Source organism: Formica exsecta, unplaced genomic scaffold (genome assembly GCF_003651465.1).
Source record: "Formica exsecta isolate Colony F162 unplaced genomic scaffold, ASM365146v1 scaffold365, whole genome shotgun sequence".
Classification (NCBI taxonomy): domain Eukaryota; kingdom Metazoa; phylum Arthropoda; class Insecta; order Hymenoptera; family Formicidae; genus Formica; species Formica exsecta.
In genome coordinates, this window is record NW_021850897.1 from 1826060 (window position 1) to 1846136 (window position 20077).

General features: G+C 35.0%; 2 protein-coding genes across 3 annotated transcripts; both read left to right on the forward strand.

Moving 5' to 3' along the window:
• Nucleotides 1–3335: 3335 nt before the first annotated feature.
• LOC115239120 lies at nucleotides 3336–14599 on the forward strand. 2 transcript variants are annotated; one of them, XM_029813477.1, is made up of 4 exons: nucleotides 3336–3483; nucleotides 12253–12512; nucleotides 12600–12719; nucleotides 12869–14599. In XM_029813477.1, exons 1-4 carry the CDS (start codon nucleotides 3448–3450, stop codon nucleotides 13485–13487), a joined length of 1035 nt encoding a protein of 344 aa, XP_029669337.1. In that variant the 5' UTR covers nucleotides 3336–3447; the 3' UTR covers nucleotides 13488–14599. The 2 variants fall into 2 exon arrangements, with proteins under 2 accessions (XP_029669337.1, XP_029669338.1); XM_029813478.1 differs by lacking the exon at nucleotides 3336–3483 and adding an exon at nucleotides 9201–9224.
• A 1529-nt stretch (nucleotides 14600–16128) lies between these two features.
• Nucleotides 16129–19513, forward strand: LOC115239136 (the record flags this gene model as incomplete). The annotated part of the gene is made up of 3 exons (XM_029813492.1): nucleotides 16129–16418; nucleotides 16506–16625; nucleotides 16775–19513. Coding segments are annotated over 3 exons (1029 nt in total), but the record flags the coding sequence as incomplete, so codon positions are not given.
• Nucleotides 19514–20077: the final 564 nt, after the last annotated feature.

Consider the following 20077-nt stretch of genomic DNA (forward strand, 5'->3'; position numbering starts at 1 on the left):
TCTAAAAAGAATCCTACTTCTTAGTTTTTCTAAAAATCTTAAAGAATTAAATGATTAAAGGATTAAATGACTATCTTAAGTTAAGATAGTCCTACAAGTCCTAACAACCTTACTTTTGCTGGCTAAGCCAGCGAGAATCCGGGATCACTGAAATTTGGGGGAGTTTGTTTTAATCGCGTGCCCTACTCGCGTGCCCTACTCGCGTGCCCTATTCGCGTACCCTACTTACGTGTCCTACATACGTGCTCTAATAGAATGCACCGGTAGCATTCTTGATTACGTGCCATTGCACGTAGAAATGCGCAAACACATGTATCGTCCAACATGTGTATTTTTGCGCCTTTTGACCACAATATTGGTCAACTAAGTTGCTTCCGTTGGGCCAGTTGAACCTACCTTTCGTTGATCCTGGCCATGTTCATTCTGGCTACATCTAGTTCCCTCCGTTGCCGGCTAATTATTATCGCCGGTGCATAAGCGTAATTTTACGCTCGTTTACGATCGTGAGATATTACGACCGTTTGTCATGCATCGTTTTAATATAATTTTACTTTAATTAATGCCTTTAATATAATGCCAAATTATCAATCAAAATTAATTGATTGAAATTCGACGAAGTCTTGTGTTAATTACTCGATTTTGCGAATCAATTGTTTAATTGCACGATTTTAATCCGAATCATATTTAGATGCTGTTAAAAGTCAAACAATAAAGCGTCGAAAAAATATTTAATTTTAAATTTTATTTTTGAAGAAATAGTTATTTCTTATCGTGGTAATATATGTAAAAGATAAGTAGATATTAATTTTATCAAATTATCTTTTGATACTTGTCGCGATCGCGTTTAGGAAACGAATTTGATGGAGGAACTCGCCCCACTACAGTTCTATTTAAGTGTCTCCGTATGAATAATAACGAAGTCGTAACAATAGCGCGCTAATGTTTACGCTGCCAAGACCAAATACTAGTTAGATATTATCCTAACTCGCTGTCGAAATATTTTACGTACTATTAAATAGATATGCAAAATATTAAATTATGTAAGTATTTTAAATTATAGATCAATTATTTATTAAACGATTAATGTATCACGGAACTTATCATTATATTAATTATCCGATTTTGCGATTCAACAGTTTAGCACATTCTTAATCCAAATTATATCTAGATCGAAAAATCAAATATTTCCCGATACTGATCGCGATCGCGTTTAGAGAAGTAGTTCGATGGAGCGTCTCGCACTACTTTCCTGCTCAAATGTTGTTGCGCGAATGATAACAGAATCGTGATACGTAAATATATTTTAAATTAATTTTATATATTTTAAAGATAAATTTTTTCACAATTCCAATTTTTTCTTTAGAGTTCTTAATAGCATCCCACAAGATATAAGAAACTCTTAATATTCTTACGCTCCAATATTGCAAGAAATATCGAGATATTTTTAATCATTTTTGTCTATTATCATTTATGAAAACTAAATGGCGCATTTTATAAGATTTTATATATAACACACACACATATAATATTCTAATAATATGCTGTAAGCAGCTTTCATTGAGATATCTACTTTTAAAAAGATTAAATCGATACTCGCAAATATTGTTACCTCTTTTCTGCAATGTTGATTGGTTTATCTCGACGCTGCGCTGTGCATTACTTTATATGAATAAAAGTCTGTCATAACTGAGTGACGCATTTGACAGTTCAAATATTAAATGTGTGTGTAATTTTTATTTAAAATTACACACAATTTTTATTTTGAAAAAACGGAGAACTAGAGTTAATATATGTAAATAATTATATACACATACACATAAAATAAATGACGCGCGCTTATAGTGTCCTAATTGTTTTAAAAAAATGTAAGCTTTTATTATTTTTTGTTTTGTTTTAATTTATTTATTTAACAGCCTAACAAGCGTCAACCTTATAAAATTTGCTATATATATATATATATATATATATATATAATATATGAAATACATATCATATATTGATATAAAATATATCTATGATTCTTGAATATTTGAAGCACGGTCATCGACTGGCGCTTAAGCACCAACTTAGTGGTTTGCTGCGTTCACGTAGAATGATCACGAAAGCAATCATTATGCTACATTTTTCCGCCCTGCAATTTCGTTGTCACGTGTGTGCAGCATTTGACAGTTCAAATATTAAATGTGTGTGTAATTTTTATTTAAAATTACACACAATTTTTATTTTGAAAAAACGGAGAACTAGAGTTAATATATGTAAATAATTATATACACATACACATAAAATAAATGACGCGCGCTTATAGTGTCCTAATTGTTTTAAAAAAATGTAAGCTTTTATTATTTTTTGTTTTGTTTTAATTTATTTATTTAACAGCCTAACAAGCGTCAACCTTATAAAATTTGCTATATATATATATATATATATATATATATAATATATGAAATACATATCATATATTGATATAAAATATATCTATGATTCTTGAATATTTGAAGCACGGTCATCGACTGGCGCTTAAGCACCAACTTAGTGGTTTGCTGCGTTCACGTAGAATGATCACGAAAGCAATCATTATGCTACATTTTTCCGCCCTGCAATTTCGTTGTCACGTGTGTGCAATGCACAGGAAACATTTCCGACTTTTCGTAAAACTTCGCGCTATTGTTGTTCTTCAGACGCTCTATTCCTGAATTCTTGTTAATCAACATCGACTGAATGCGGATTTGTTTCCTCACTCTGAAGCCAAGAAAAAGTACGAGACGAAGTATTACTTCTCTCCATTCAGATGTTGCAGAAATTACGTTCTTTGTGCAATACGGAGCTAAAATTCGAAATCTACCATGGGAAAATCGTCTAATGGTTCGCGATTTGTTAAGATTTTGCATTACACATATCACGTTATATACATCTCGTTAGTATCATAAAATATAATTATTCATATCTATATCAATATCTTCATTAGATCGCTTTGTCATTTTTATTTTTTTAATAGAAAACGTTACATATTTAAAAAATATTTTATTCTTTCATAAAATGCTTAAAAAATTAGAATACTATTGTCAATAGTTTCTTTTCTTTATAATTTATTTTAGGATACTTTGAGGAAAAGAGAAATGCGTTATTCTATGTATGTGAATAAAAATGACAAGTCGCACGGAATCAGCATTGATTGTTTATCCATCGAAATCCTCGACATGGCCAAGCAGACATTCGTAAAGGAAAATTGCGTGGGTCCAGCCTACTCTGCCAACTACGGAGCCTTGGATCGTTTCATGTGTAGGCCGCAAGTACAATCTGACTTCGGCTTGGTAGGCTTCGTTTCGATCAGTGATCGAGCACGATTAAGCACGGCAAGATCGTCCACAATCTCTCGTAATTCGCGCAAAATTTAAAGCTCAATTTATCGGGTCTCTCTTTATCTGTTGTTGAAGTTATCGGGCCAGGATGCGGCGGAGATTCGTCTCCGTCTTGCCGTTTGTGGTGAGTCTCATCTTGCTGTCTTTGGTAACGAGTTTGTTATCAAAGCCGATATGACTTTAATCATTGCACTTTTGAAAGTCAACATATCTTGTATTTTTTTCCTTTTGCAATAATATGTCATAGCAAACAATATTTTCTAATATTAATGCATTTTTCAATAGCCACTGTTCTAATTCTTTCTTTGATATAAACGTATAAATTCTCTAAAAATTATAATTATATCTAATTTATTTTTGCAGTTAAATAATTAATAATTAATTAATAATAACAATATTTTTCAATTGCAATATATCACTAAATATTGTCTCAATATACACAATATTTTTAAATTTATTTACTGTATTATTTTGTGATCTAAGCTGCATTCTCTTCAGTTTTAACCACGAGAGTACATGATGTTTTTAATAATGCTCAAACTCATTTTTAACTTATTCTTTAAAAACTAATAAATAAAAACTTATTCTTAAATGGGACATGATTCTATTACAGAGAGATAATCGCGGAAACAATTTGCATACGTATGCTGTGGTACTAATTTTGAGCTGTCAACAATCTCGAAATTTCGCTATCAAAAATGATTATCACACACGCACACGCATAACAATGCAATTAATGTCTGAGATTCATGCTCATAAGTGCTTCATTATCAGTATAATAATATGCTTGATTATTAATGCTGAATAAAAACGTCAATTTAGGAATATTAAAGTTTTTTCGCCTACGTAATGGCGATGTTGACCCGATAAAATAAATGAAACTAGGGACAAAATGAGGAAACGCCTCGCATAGAAACACAAGGGTGTCGGGTGGCGGATACGCGCAATGTCAGACGGTATCGCTCATACGCATCAAGATTACGAGTATATGATTTTATCAATTTCCTGCCGTAAGATTGTGCATATGTAGCGGTCGTGAGAATTCTATTTCGTCGACGTTCCTCTGTGCGAATTGTTGCATTGCGTGCAGAATGCAAAACTATGTGCGCTCTATTACGTTCCATTCCCGCAAGTTTCGCATGAGCGAAGCTCTTTTTAATTGCTGAACAATAATTCACGTATCAATCATTTTTATCATTTAACACTCGATCATTTTCATGTAAACATATAATAATTTAGATCTATTTAAATAAAAGAAAATTAATATGTTTTTATAAACATTGTTTAACAAAATATAATATTTTTAGATATTAAATTAAAAAATATAAAAAATAAATATTTAGATTCACACGCATAAGCCGACGCCTATCCAATCGCCTCTGCTCTCGGCTTGGCTCGTAAAAGTGAAAGCACCGCGTCGTAAGCGTGGCAAGCGAAGGAGAAAATACACAGTAGACTCACTCGACTGTCAGATCAAAGGTAGAACGCGAATCAGGTTTGCGTGCATGGTAGAGTGATCTCAATATCGATGAGCATAGCTTTTTTTTTTTTAAATTGAAGTCGGAATTAAAACGACTCTGAATATGTTGGCGATTGGAAAGAAATTTCACAGATTTTTTTTTCATCAATTTAAAATTAATCTTCCTTTAATTTTTTCTTTCGCAGCTTTTTGATTTTTATTGTTAGTACTTTGATAATTAAAATATAAAAATTCTATCAAATACTAATCTTTAGAATTGGAAAAAAGAAAGATGAAAAATAATATTTTGTTTTTTCAGCGATATAAAAATAAACGATAGAATTATATTTTTCTTTGAATTTTCCAAGGAAACTTTGATATTGAACAAGAATATAGAAAATTTACACGTAAATGACAATAACAGCGTTAAGAGAGCAAATCGATTCTAAATTTGACAAAAATAAAATCCCTAAAATATTGTTTTATTCGTCTAGTGTAAAAAAGCAAGAAAAGATTCTGATCAAAAGACCATTCGCTCTTTTCAAGCCTTTGTTCCGAAGGGACGCGAATGGGGCACACTCCCACACGCCTCGGACAATCGCGAGAGCGATCTTGTCGCGCGCTTTTAGCGGCTCTATCCTGGCAACAAGACGTTTTTAAAAGTAGCAGGCGATAGGACGTGCGGAGTTTCGATTCACCGATGATGAAAGAGAGAAACGTGCCCGATGACGTTCTTTTCTTGGCATCTTTTTATAATCGATTATAAAAGCTGTAGATTAATTATTTTAGTCTTTTTATTATAATCCTTTTTCCCGTATTTCGATCTTTTTTGCTATTTTGTAACGCTATGTAATGAAAGCGCATGACAGCAGATTTATTAAAAAAACGATGCAATATTTCACTAACGTAATAATTATTTCTTCTAGCGCTTATGTATTACATCTTTCCATCCCACACAATTTTTATGTAATACTTTACAGCTTTCTCGATGTCGCTTCGGGATACCTTACACACACACATTCACATGTACTTTTTGGTTTCTCTTACGATATTTACAAAATAGTAAATATAACATAAGCTATATTAAAAGTGTCACGCATCGTGTATAGAGCATCAGATGCTATTCATTTACGTCGTTTGTATCTCTAACATGGTACCATTCACTCTAACGATAGGAAACGGAGTATCCGTGACAGAACCGGATTTCACATCATATTAGAAATCATTTATTCGAATCACGGTGAAATTTTCGAAGAGATAATTTTGCATTAATTTCGCAGAGGAAATTTTATTTACTTTATTTATAACTCTATCGCACGACTTCCTCGATAACATCTGCGCCTCTACGTCTCTCCGGCAAAAACGCTTGATAACTGTTTTTACAAGCTCTACGCTTTCTCGCGAAAAGATCCGTTTGATATTTATTAACTCAAAAGCATGCCGTTGCAGTCGAAGCGGATTTATAGCAATTCGTCATACGTGTAGAAGTAGGGCATTCTATTACGACTTTTCTCTATATTCCATTTGAAAAGCACGTAATATTAAAAATTTAACATAATTATTTTATATAATACATTAATTATTTTATATGATTATTAAAAAATGAAACAGATCTTAATCTTTGAATTTCACAGAATGGAATGCAGAATAAAACGTCCTGCGTATACACGCAATATCGAACTAATAGAATCGATAAAATCTGTCGACACAAAGTATCTTTCGAAGAGATTTACGTCCATAAATAAAATATCAAGGCAATTAATTTTACGTAGATCGAAGATGCTTAGCCATAGGGCTTCACCAGAACCTTGTTTATACAAAAACAAAATCGTGATTCTCCCAGGGATGCATGTTTCAAGGATGTCGACTTAACATTGAATCTGACTCCTACAACAACTATCATTTTTCAAGTTAAAGTGCCTCGCAGCAATAACACCGTGAACCAGTTTCAAGGATGCCAAAGCAATCTCGAGTGCGAATTCTTTCCAGCAAAGAGATGCAGTAACATGATGAGTATCAAGTACACGTGTGGTACATGGGAAGGTCCAAGGTCAATTGTGGCATACCTTGACTCTCTACACCATGTCCCATAAAATAAAACCACATTCGCGAAGGAATCTGTGAAATTGATTGTCGATTAAGAGAAATCTAATCTTATTCCAGCATGTAGTCCAGCTTGTAAATATTTACTTAATATTTTACATATTTAAAAATTTCAATATATTGCGTGTGTGATATCTAAAACTTTTTAAATTTAAAAGAAATATTTTTGAGAAAAATTATCTACAGATATCTCGAGAGAAAGTTCTATTTCTTTTTTCACACTTTTGCAAATATTTCTGCTATTCTTCATTCCTCTAGAGATATAGTTACGTATATATTCCACGGAGAGAGAATACCCCTTGATGCGTAATATTTATTTTCCGGCCCTACGCTCAGTCGACCCGGCATCTCTTAATATGGACCGACGAGAGGTGGACCTCGCGGTCTTGGTCAATCCCACGCAAAATCCGCGATAGAAGGGATAAGTATCTCTTACGTGACCACTGTGTTTACGCGCAATGTTCTCCGCTATGAAAGATATTACGATATAAAAGGCGCTGCATTCTCTGCGTAGTCGGAATTATTGTGGTACATTGTAGCGTATATCTTCTGACCAAACGCGCAGCGAATAGGTTCAGGTCCAAGATATCGCTGCGTAAAATGAGGATTCGTTACGTTTCGACTTTTTACCGACTTTCTATTTTATTCTCGAAACAAGAAGGCGCGAATAATTTGAATCGTGGACCGGTCTACGGATTTCGAGCTTTTTATGATGACGACATGCAAGAATGAAACATGATTTTAAACGTGGGAATTTTATTTTTGCATAAACCGAGACGCGATACAAGACACGTATTGTTTTAATTGTTATGTCGGTATGACATAATGTCGTTGTAAAAGTAATTTGCACTACGTGATAAAAAAAAGTTATTTGATCTTAATAATTGTCGGATATCATGTCGGATTATTTTTTTCTCGCAATCAGAATTCATGACTCTTTGATGACGACATGCAAGAATGAAACATGATTTTAAACGTGGGAATTTTATTTTTGCATAAACCGAGACGCGATACACGACACGTATTGTTTTAATTGTTATGTCGGTATGACGTTGTAAAAGTAATTTGCACTACGTGATAAAAAAAAGTTATTTGATCTTAATAATTGTCGGATATCATGTATAACATTAATTTTATTTGGCAAATATTTAACTAATAATAATTAATTTGATATTATAGAATAAATTATTGTATATATTTTGTTAATTTTCATGTTTGCTTATATTTATAATAAATCAATAATTCGTAATGACGAATTAAATCGACGATTAATAAAAATGAAATCAATATTGACATTTAATTTAGTAGAGATATTTCTGAAGTCAGGTTGCTGACCTTTTCGTTCATCTGCAAGCTACAAACGTTTAATTCACATTGACATTGAAATTTACATTGACGCTACTCCAAGATCCTCAACCGAGTAAAACGTTGGTCGCGAGCTGATGATTATACGCGGTTTCTTAGATCATCCAGTAATAACTGGCAAATGAACCGACAAAAGAGAGACTATGTAATCTCGCTATTTTCAAAATTATTTCAAGAAGATAAACTTTGTAAAGTGATATTATTAATAAAATATCGCGCGTGTGCTAATTTCGCATGGGAAAGCTGAGAAAGATTCGATTAGCGTATAATTACAAATTTAATTTTAATTTAATATACAATGCTGATCGAATCATTTCTTATAAAATTGTTGTAAAAAGTATATTAATACGAATAGATCTCTCTTCCCTTCTATCTATTCTATTAGTATTGAGAAAGTAACAGAATTAGAACAGCTTATGTGTTTCCAAGATTTTGAAGAATTTAAATATATATTAATATTTTTAATAAAACTTATCTAATATAGTCTTATGAGTTATAAATATTGTTTAATTCTATGTTTTAAATTTAACAATAATATTGCAACTTTAGAACGCGCGATAAAAATTGAAAGTGTTTACGTTCTTACATTGTCAAGAGAACGTATGATACTTTACATATATTTAACGATGACGGTTCGAGCTCATTTGCGTAAGCACTCGTGTCGGTTTACTGCCGATTGTTCCGCACACTCATCGAGCGCAATTTATCACGCGTATATTCACATCTTCGCGCGAAACGTACGCCCGATCAAAACTGACACCTGTGATTTGTGGTACGCGTTCATGAAAGTCGACGTCGAGAATGCGTTTGTGAAAGAGGCACCCGGCTCTATTCTTACTCCGAGAGAGTTCGATGCACGAGCTCGTATACCGTGAAGATCGCGTGAATAGAAGTGTAACAGAAGAGGACGTTCTCTCCTCTGGTCGTGTGGTCGGATGGTATGCAAATAAAAATGCATGCGTGACAAACAATGCAATTTAAATTGAAATCGATCAGTAAGATCAGTCTATTTCTAACAGTATCTCGATATTCAATTAATGTATTTAATTATAGTTTTGTCACACATTTTAGTTTTATTACAATTGTTATATTTCCTCGCTAATTTTTGACATATTTATTTAACATGAGAAATGCATTTTAAATATTAATATACTACAAAAATCAAAACATTAATTGCTAAATCTGAAGTAAGATATTATACATAGGCTGTTAATGCCAGCTTACATACAAGAAAAAAAGCTATTGAATTTTATGAGAATGAGAATAATGACAACTACTTTCCAAACCAACAAATAAAAATAACTTTTTCTTAAAATTTTCATTGAATAGATATTAATGAAAAGGCTGTGAGAAAATAAGATTTTAGATATTAGTAATTAGCTTGTTAAAGAAATCTCATCTGATTTAATTAAGCATGATATTCTTTAGCGCAGCAATCTTAAAGAATTTTTATTCCAACATATTTCCTTTTTATTGTTAATTATGAATGATTATCTTATCGCGGCACGATTCTTAGAATATCGTATATTGTAATTAATGAAGATATTATAATTATCAGAAATAATTTAATATTATTATTCAATGTAATTTAAATAATCTAATGAATTATAAAACACATTTTTTTAAACTATACAAAACTTGGAATTCATAATTTTTAATTTTATCTACTATTTATATGTAATCTAATAAAGACTAATAAAAAAACATTTATATTTAAATAAAATTGGGAGCACATTCTGATCTTAAATATTAAGAAGAGAGACAATATTAAATAGTTCGAGTATTAAAGCCTTTGTGTAAAATATATTACTAACTGTATATATGTGTTACAAATGAGTTATAAAATTGAATTATAAAATGAGTTATAAAAAATGAGTTATAAAACATGAGTTATAAAACATGAGTTATAAGAAATGAGTTACAAAATCGATGCCAAGATGAGAACTATATGAGATATTCGCGTTTGAAAAGAGTTAGGATTGCTCATCGATCCTTGTACCGTAAATATCAAAACCACACGAAGGTAATTAATATCGCGCACTCCGAATATCAATTAGCGCGCGCGTTCGCTCGAAGGTCGCGAAAGCGCGTTCATGAAACACCGACGCTCCTCGAATGTCAAGTAAGATCGCAAACAAGATCGCGCATACCATGCGACATAATCTACGATTACGACCAGTAATATTACGATTGTATGCGATGCAGTTGGATCGCGACAAGATGCCACCAACGATGATGCTGCATACCATGAGCGCGAAAAATACTTTCGAGATTTCAAATGCTTCTTACAATGTGCTAGAATGCATTACAAGTAAATGAACACAACTTTAACGATATTAAATATATGAAAGATGTTAAAATAAATGACAATAAAAAGAAAATATATATTAACTTGTAAAATCCTATTTAGAAATCAAAAAGATAGCTTTTATAATAAAGCATGACACAGTGTAACAAATAATAAGTTAAGAAATAAAATGTGCACAGAGTTTTGAGATTATTATACTTTCTAATTATTAGCGCCAATTTATTTTATTTCTTAAAATATTTTACTTATTTATTTGAAATAATTTTTTTAGATATACATATATTTTGTGTTATACTGCTGTAAGATCAACAGCATTGTGTAAATTAAACTTATAAAATGTCAATGTCAGCTTAATTATCTCAGACAAGTCAAAGCAATCAACCGAGATTCTCGTTAATTTGTTCCATCTTTAATTAATTATCTGCACAATTAGAGTAGTCTTTCTTTTTTTTTTTCGAGTGCTAAATTTATTGTCGGTTATCTTAATAATTGTCGGATATCATGTCGGATTATTTTTTTCTCGCAATCAGAATTCATGACTCTTTGCTATGTTTTTATAAAAAGAAAATTAGCTTCAAGGAGATCTCTTTTTATCGCATCTATATTTCCTTTTAAACCGACCGTGAAAAACACAAAAAAGTTAACAGCATGAATAGCAATTTCTAAAGGATGCACGCGCGTATGCAACACATACAGAAAATCCCTCCCTACAAAAGCTGCGACTTAAATTTATAACAAGAATTCAGCTATCGCATAAATAAACTTTTAGTGGTTGCAACTTCTTTGCCATCGCGATGTGATATATGCTCATGAATGAACAGAGCAGCATGAGCTTGAGAATGCCATCAAATGCTGCGAAAAATTTAACGAAGTAAAACGCGCTGTTTCGAGCCTGATTGGTCCGAAGCTGTGTTCGAAACGAAACGTTCATCGTCTACAGGTCGTAACGCCGTAAATGGAGTGATTACGACCGACAGGCGAAACGGAGTTTATGTTGCCGCGCCTACAAGCAACCGTGTAGATCGTGAAGAAGAAAAGGGAGACGGGTCTCTCGTATGCCTGAGAAACGATGCTGACTAATCGTTCGCGAGGAGATACCCTCACGTATAGCTGCTCGCGTCTCTTGCACAGTTTGTCGTCAGTTAACTAGAGATTCGCTTGTACGTGCTTGTAAACCTTAAACGGCTTATTGATTAAATTTGAACTTGTAATACTATCTATCTAGCACACTGGCTCTTATTTTTATTCTCTGCATTGTAGATAGATATCATCATGATCATATGAATAATTTGTTATAGTACTATATAATCGAATTCTTTCACACACGCATAGCTTTTTAGTTTTATAAAATTCGAAAAAATGTATTAAATATTGTGTATGTGTAAAATATAGTGATTTTTTATATTTGTTGTATTTTTAAAATTACAAAAAATACACAAATCTAAAAATAAATTAATTTTTATGCACATATTTTTAATCTCTAATAAATTCTTCTGTATCTTTCATTGTAATAGATATCAATTGACTCAATATTTTTCATTCAAAATATTCGAGCGGATATCTTGAAATTCTAATAGCAGATGTTTATATTTTCCATCAATAGCAATAACGAGGGGTTGATGTGACGCGGAAACAATTTAAGCAGATTCACGTTGCAGGTTTCGGCGCTGTGTTTGACAGCGGACGAGATCGAGGCCCAGAGGAGCGGCTGGAATCTAAATCCCAACACGCAGTATCATATTCAGACCGATGAGGGCCCGGAGAGGTTCTTTCGCTTTCAGACATCGAACGGTCAGTACAGAAAAGAAAAGAGATTGGCTGATGGCACGGTGATCGGAACGGAAGGCTGGCTAGACCCTCTCGGATATTTGAGACTGAAGGATTATATCGCGGATCACGAGGGATTCCGGATACTAAGGTAGGTTTAACGAAAAATAAAATTAACTAATAACAATGATTGCGATTGGGGTGACGAAACTCATTTGGAATGTTGAAATTTTTTTAGATCAAAGATGGTCTATGTGGGTAAGGATCGACCTATCCAGGACGCAGTGGCGGAAACAAAGAAGGTTCCGGCACAAACTGGAGTTCTGGCCAGACCCAGAAGACCGCCCAATCCTTTCAGGTAAAAATTAATAAAAAACTCACAAAGTTTATTTAATGTATTACAAGATAACTTGCTAAAGTAAAACTTATTTGCTAAAAATAAATTAAAAAAAAAAAATTAATATAAAAATAAAAATATAAAAATACGTATAAATTTATGTTTTATAGACGACCAGATCCCAATACCATTGTACCGTTATCCGAGAATGACATTACTTCCGGTTATTACACTCCGACGACCATCAGACCACGACCGATCTACTCATCGATTTCGGGGAACAATTATTATTCGAATCGATCAGGTTTCTCTTCTGGATCTGGATTGCAGAACCTGAATACTTATCAGCGACCACAGACTTCTTACTATCGCGGATCAGTCGCTCGGCCACCGACTCAGCTTCTCGAAGCTCCCTACGATCCCGCTATCGATGGCTCCTCTAGCAGACCGAGCTATCATGCTCCAATTTCTCGGAGCGATTCGGCCGATTTCCCGCCTTACGATGGCACTTATACCACGGCGAACGGTTTCCAATATTACCTAAGGAGGCAATATCACGAGGAGGAACGAGAGCCCGATGGCAATAACATTGGTTCGTTCGGCTACATCGATCCATTCGGTATCAGACGGGTGATTTATTACAAGACGGATCCACTCACTGGCGAATTCCTTCACAAGAAGAACAATCGATACGTCGGCTTCAATGCAACGCCGTATGATCCGCTTCCGCCCGATGTATCCAGGACACGCGTCTCGAGAGCCTCTTCGACGAGAGCCCCCTCGTCGTAATAGTTCCCTCGTTGTTCATCGCTTTGCCACGTTGTAGCACGACGTTTATCTCGAGGAGCTCATCATATCCGATACCGCATCAACGCTGGATTTCACCAACGCTGGACGGCCTCGGTTCGATTCGATGATCTCGATGGCGAGACCGTTCATCGGATTGAACTGCCGCCTATTGTCGATGTTCTCTGAAGAAATTCTCGTTGGTTGCCGATTTTCCGGCCGCGATAGAATCGACGAATGTTGAAGGGAGAAAGAACGATAAATAGAGTCTCTTGAATAGACATAAGGACACTCTATATTCCATAGGAAAGAATAATGTTCCTCGACAGAGAATTCTCGTTCATCAACGTTGCTTATACAACATTTTTCGAAGTGCCACGATTTTTTTTTTCTGATGTACGACTCCGTTGTGTCATCGTTGCCAACGGTTGCCAGTATTATCCGAAATAATATAGAGTTACGAGGAATGCAAGGACCGATGGAATCAGGAGACGATCGAGATGCAGTGCGGAAAAAAATTTAATAAAGAGAAGAAAGTATATAAGCTTACATAAAGAAGCGAGATATAAACACAAAGACTTATCGAGACGGTGACAGCTCATCGCTTCCTGATTCATCGTCCTGCTATTGTTGCGTTATTATCGCGAGCAGATGATCGGATACCGCAAAGAGACGACGTTAGATGCCATGCTGGACTAGATTTAGTTTTCAGGGAAGCGCGGTGGGACTTCCTTGAAAGAAAGAAAACTGTAAAATCGTCTCGGACAATGTTCGCCAAGTTTTCCAGTTACGTCATCGATCTATGAAGCGTGCGAAGACTCTCGGTCACCATTGTCTCGTGCATGCTTCATACGCGTAAGCTTCAATAACCTACATTTTCAAACCAAAAGATACTTTAGAAAGTTTATTCTCATTCTTACAAGACCTTGTTAAAGTGGTACAACTTTTCATGGCAAGATTAAGGGAAATCTTTTGTTCGAATTGATTGTCTTTAGATGTAAATTCCTACATATCTCTGCGCAATCTTTATTTTTCTTTTATCTTTTTTCCACTGTTGGCGAATATTGAACTACGATAGAAGAAGAGATTCCACCTAACGAATCAAAATAGAATAGGCCGGCACTTTGGCGTTTCCTCACTGACACCATTGGAAAGAAGAAATAGTTCCGCTCGAATGAAAATTAATACTTTCTTGCGAGCACCTATAATTTTGACGAAGATAGAAGTAGGAAAAAGTCTCCATGTAATCTCTCTCAAGACCAAAAGCAAACTGCAAACTCCGAAAAAGAAAAGGTTCACCCTACAATATATAGAAGTTATATATAGGTAAATTACGTCATGAGAGGTTCGCAGAGATTCTATCTCTTATAATCTTCTTTTGTTCTCAAAACTGCAGATTATATCTGTATCGATCACATAAAACAGATCTTAATCTTTGAATTTCACAGAATGGAATGCAGAATAAAACGTCCTGCGTATATACGCAATATCGAACATCTTAATAATTGTCGGATATCATGTCGGATTATTTTTTTCTCGCAATCAGAATTCATGACTCTTTGCTATGTTTTTATAAAAAGAAAATTAGCTTCAAGGAGATCTCTTTTTATCGCATCTATATTTCCTTTTAAACCGACCGTGAAAAACACAAAAAAGTTAACAGCATGAATAGCAATTTCTAAAGGATGCACGCGCGTATGCAACACATACAGAAAATCCCTCCCTACAAAAGCTGCGACTTAAATTTATAACAAGAATTCAGCTATCGCATAAATAAACTTTTAGTGGTTGCAACTTCTTTGCCATCGCGATGTGATATATGCTCATGAATGAACAGAGCAGCATGAGCTTGAGAATGCCATCAAATGCTGCGAAAAATTTAACGAAGTAAAACGCGCTGTTTCGAGCCTGATTGGTCCGAAGCTGTGTTCGAAACGAAACGTTCATCGTCTACAGGTCGTAACGCCGTAAATGGAGTGATTACGACCGACAGGCGAAACGGAGTTTATGTTGCCGCGCCTACAAGCAACCGTGTAGATCGTGAAGAAGAAAAGGGAGACGGGTCTCTCGTATGCCTGAGAAACGATGCTGACTAATCGTTCGCGAGGAGATACCCTCACGTATAGCTGCTCGCGTCTCTTGCACAGTTTGTCGTCAGTTAACTAGAGATTCGCTTGTACGTGCTTGTAAACCTTAAACGGCTTATTGATTAAATTTGAACTTGTAATACTATCTATCTAGCACACTGGCTCTTATTTTTATTCTCTGCATTGTAGATAGATATCATCATGATCATATGAATAATTTGTTATAGTACTATATAATCGAATTCTTTCACACACGCATAGCTTTTTAGTTTTATAAAATTCGAAAAAATGTATTAAATATTGTGTATGTGTAAAATATAGTGATTTTTTATATTTGTTGTATTTTTAAAATTACAAAAAATACACAAATCTAAAAATAAATTAATTTTTATGCACATATTTTTAATCTCTAATAAATTCTTCTGTATCTTTCATTGTAATAGATATCAATTGACTCAATATTTTTCATTCAAAATATTCGAGCGGATATCTTGAAATTCTAATAGCAGATGTTTATATTTTCCATCAATAGCAATAACGAGGGGTTGATGTGACGCGGAAACAATTTAAGCAGATTCACGTTGCAGGTTTCGGCGCTGTGTTTGACAGCGGACGAGATCGAGGCCCAGAGGAGCGGCTGGAATCTAAATCCCAACACGCAGTATCATATTCAGACCGATGAGGGCCCGGAGAGGTTCTTTCGCTTTCAGACATCGAACGGTCAGTACAGAAAAGAAAAGAGATTGGCTGATGGCACGGTGATCGGAACGGAAGGCTGGCTAGACCCTCTCGGATATTTGAGACTGAAGGATTATATCGCGGATCACGAGGGATTCCGGATACTAAGGTAGGTTTAACGAAAAATAAAATTAACTAATAACAATGATTGCGATTGGGGTGACGAAACTCATTTGGAATGTTGAAATTTTTTTAGATCAAAGATGGTCTATGTGGGTAAGGATCGACCTATCCAGGACGCAGTGGCGGAAACAAAGAAGGTTCCGGCACAAACTGGAGTTCTGGCCAGACCCAGAAGACCGCCCAATCCTTTCAGGTAAAAATTAATAAAAAACTCACAAAGTTTATTTAATGTATTACAAGATAACTTGCTAAAGTAAAACTTATTTGCTAAAAATAAATTAAAAAAAAAAAATTAATATAAAAATAAAAATATAAAAATACGTATAAATTTATGTTTTATAGACGACCAGATCCCAATACCATTGTACCGTTATCCGAGAATGACATTACTTCCGGTTATTACACTCCGACGACCATCAGACCACGACCGATCTACTCATCGATTTCGGGGAACAATTATTATTCGAATCGATCAGGTTTCTCTTCTGGATCTGGATTGCAGAACCTGAATACTTATCAGCGACCACAGACTTCTTACTATCGCGGATCAGTCGCTCGGCCACCGACTCAGCTTCTCGAAGCTCCCTACGATCCCGCTATCGATGGCTCCTCTAGCAGACCGAGCTATCATGCTCCAATTTCTCGGAGCGATTCGGCCGATTTCCCGCCTTACGATGGCACTTATACCACGGCGAACGGTTTCCAATATTACCTAAGGAGGCAATATCACGAGGAGGAACGAGAGCCCGATGGCAATAACATTGGTTCGTTCGGCTACATCGATCCATTCGGTATCAGACGGGTGATTTATTACAAGACGGATCCACTCACTGGCGAATTCCTTCACAAGAAGAACAATCGATACGTCGGCTTCAATGCAACGCCGTATGATCCGCTTCCGCCCGATGTATCCAGGACACGCGTCTCGAGAGCCTCTTCGACGAGAGCCCCCTCGTCGTAATAGTTCCCTCGTTGTTCATCGCTTTGCCACGTTGTAGCACGACGTTTATCTCGAGGAGCTCATCATATCCGATACCGCATCAACGCTGGATTTCACCAACGCTGGACGGCCTCGGTTCGATTCGATGATCTCGATGGCGAGACCGTTCATCGGATTGAACTGCCGCCTATTGTCGATGTTCTCTGAAGAAATTCTCGTTGGTTGCCGATTTTCCGGCCGCGATAGAATCGACGAATGTTGAAGGGAGAAAGAACGATAAATAGAGTCTCTTGAATAGACATAAGGACACTCTATATTCCATAGGAAAGAATAATGTTCCTCGACAGAGAATTCTCGTTCATCAACGTTGCTTATACAACATTTTTCGAAGTGCCACGATTTTTTTTTTCTGATGTACGACTCCGTTGTGTCATCGTTGCCAACGGTTGCCAGTATTATCCGAAATAATATAGAGTTACGAGGAATGCAAGGACCGATGGAATCAGGAGACGATCGAGATGCAGTGCGAAAAAAAATTTAATAAAGAGAAGAAAGTATATAAGCTTACATAAAGAAGCGAGATATAAACACAAAGACTTATCGAGACGGTGACAGCTCATCGCTTCCTGATTCATCGTCCTGCTATTGTTGCGTTATTATCGCGAGCAGATGATCGGATACCGCAAAGAGACGACGTTAGATGCCATGCTGGACTAGATTTAGTTTTCAGGGAAGCGCGGTGGGACTTCCTTGAAAGAAAGAAAACTGTAAAATCGTCTCGGACAATGTTCGCCAAGTTTTCCAGTTACGTCATCGATCTATGAAGCGTGCGAAGACTCTCGGTCACCATTGTCTCGTGCATGCTTCATACGCGTAAGCTTCAATAACCTACATTTTCAAACCAAAAGATACTTTAGAAAGTTTATTCTCATTCTTACAAGACCTTGTTAAAGTGGTACAACTTTTCATGGCAAGATTAAGGGAAATCTTTTGTTCGAATTGATTGTCTTTAGATGTAAATTCCTACATATCTCTGCGCAATCTTTATTTTTCTTTTATCTTTTTTCCACTGTTGGCGAATATTGAACTACGATAGAAGAAGAGATTCCACCTAACGAATCAAAATAGAATAGGCCGGCACTTTGGCGTGAGCGGATCATATATTAATCCTACAACGCGTTATCTTTTTTTTATATGCTAGCAGGATATTTCACCATAGCAAAATATCAACTGCATAAATTTTGAGATAATGCACTCGATTATTTAAATTATCATTGAATTATATCTTAAAAATTTTCAATGCTAAAAATTATAATTACACATGTATTATCGCGCCTCGCTGCGCATTGTAGGATTAATTCAGCGCCGCAGATTCGGAAAAATCTTTGATAGCTTTGTACCTCCTACTCTGCTGACGCTAACGTAGTTTCCTAGTTTAATGCGTGCGTCCGAATATTTCTACATACTAATTAATCTGCTGCCGTTTAAGGTATCCGCTCATGCCAAACGACGAAGAAATCGCATAGCATTAGTTAATCGTTAAGTTAATTCATTAAGTCGCGACAATGGTGCTGATTGTTAGGTAAAAGCGGATACATCATGCGCTTTCCGTTCTTTTATGGCGATGAGAACCGTGCCGTTCCGCTCTGTGCATGTAGTTAATTGCGATTTTCGGATTATAAAATCCCTCGCGAGCGACATTATCATCAACACATCTGTCTGGAGGTCAAGGAACACGATTTGTATGTAAAATATCGCTTCGTGCTTAACTTATTTCGTAATAAATGCGAGAGCGAATATAATCACGCGCGCACGGAAACATGTGATATGAAATAGTTTACGAAGATCAAGTAAATAAAAATCTATTTAACATGCAGCTGTTATTTTGCAAAGAGAATTAGGTGAATAAAAAAAGTTTAAAGTTTAAAGAACTCCCATTACATCTTATCGAGACTACGTTTGATATGAAATTATATTACATGTTACATCGATTTTGGATACTGTCGGCATTCGTAACAAGTTTAATATTTTTAGCTACACTTGATCCGTTTCCGGCGCATGCAATTTATTGTATTTTATTTAAAAATTGACAAAAATATTGTGCAGTGTATGCTAATAAATTTCATTAAGATTGCTAGAAATGGAATAAACTAATTTTATATTTAGAAAAATATCAGTAAAATCCCAGCTGAAATAGATCAAAATTCTCAATACCAAAATATCGCGAATGCCTGACTTTATTTGGATAATACATATTTTGTTTATTCTAAGTCACATAGTATATGTGTTACAAATATTTTCATCAATTTATTTAGAATTTCTTCTTGGAGAAAGATACTTACTTACTTTATGAAAATCTATTTCTTTATAAAATTCTTTATAAAATTGTCTTTATAATCTATATTTTTTATTAATTTGTCATAATTCTTTTTAAATAAACGCCAATAATTTTATTTATTTATTTATAATACTTATCCAATTTCAAAAAGAACGGTATTATCGTGCATCGCGTTGTAAGTATAAAAATATTTATCACACATATCATGCGTCATACAGTGCAATCGCGGAACGTACACACCGATCTCACATGTCGCATAATTGTAATGACAGTGCAGCGTGCATCCAGAAGCATCGGCATCTTATTCGATCATCATACTTCATTTAAAGTTTCTCCGGCTTTGACGCGCTACCTCGTAAAAAATTTC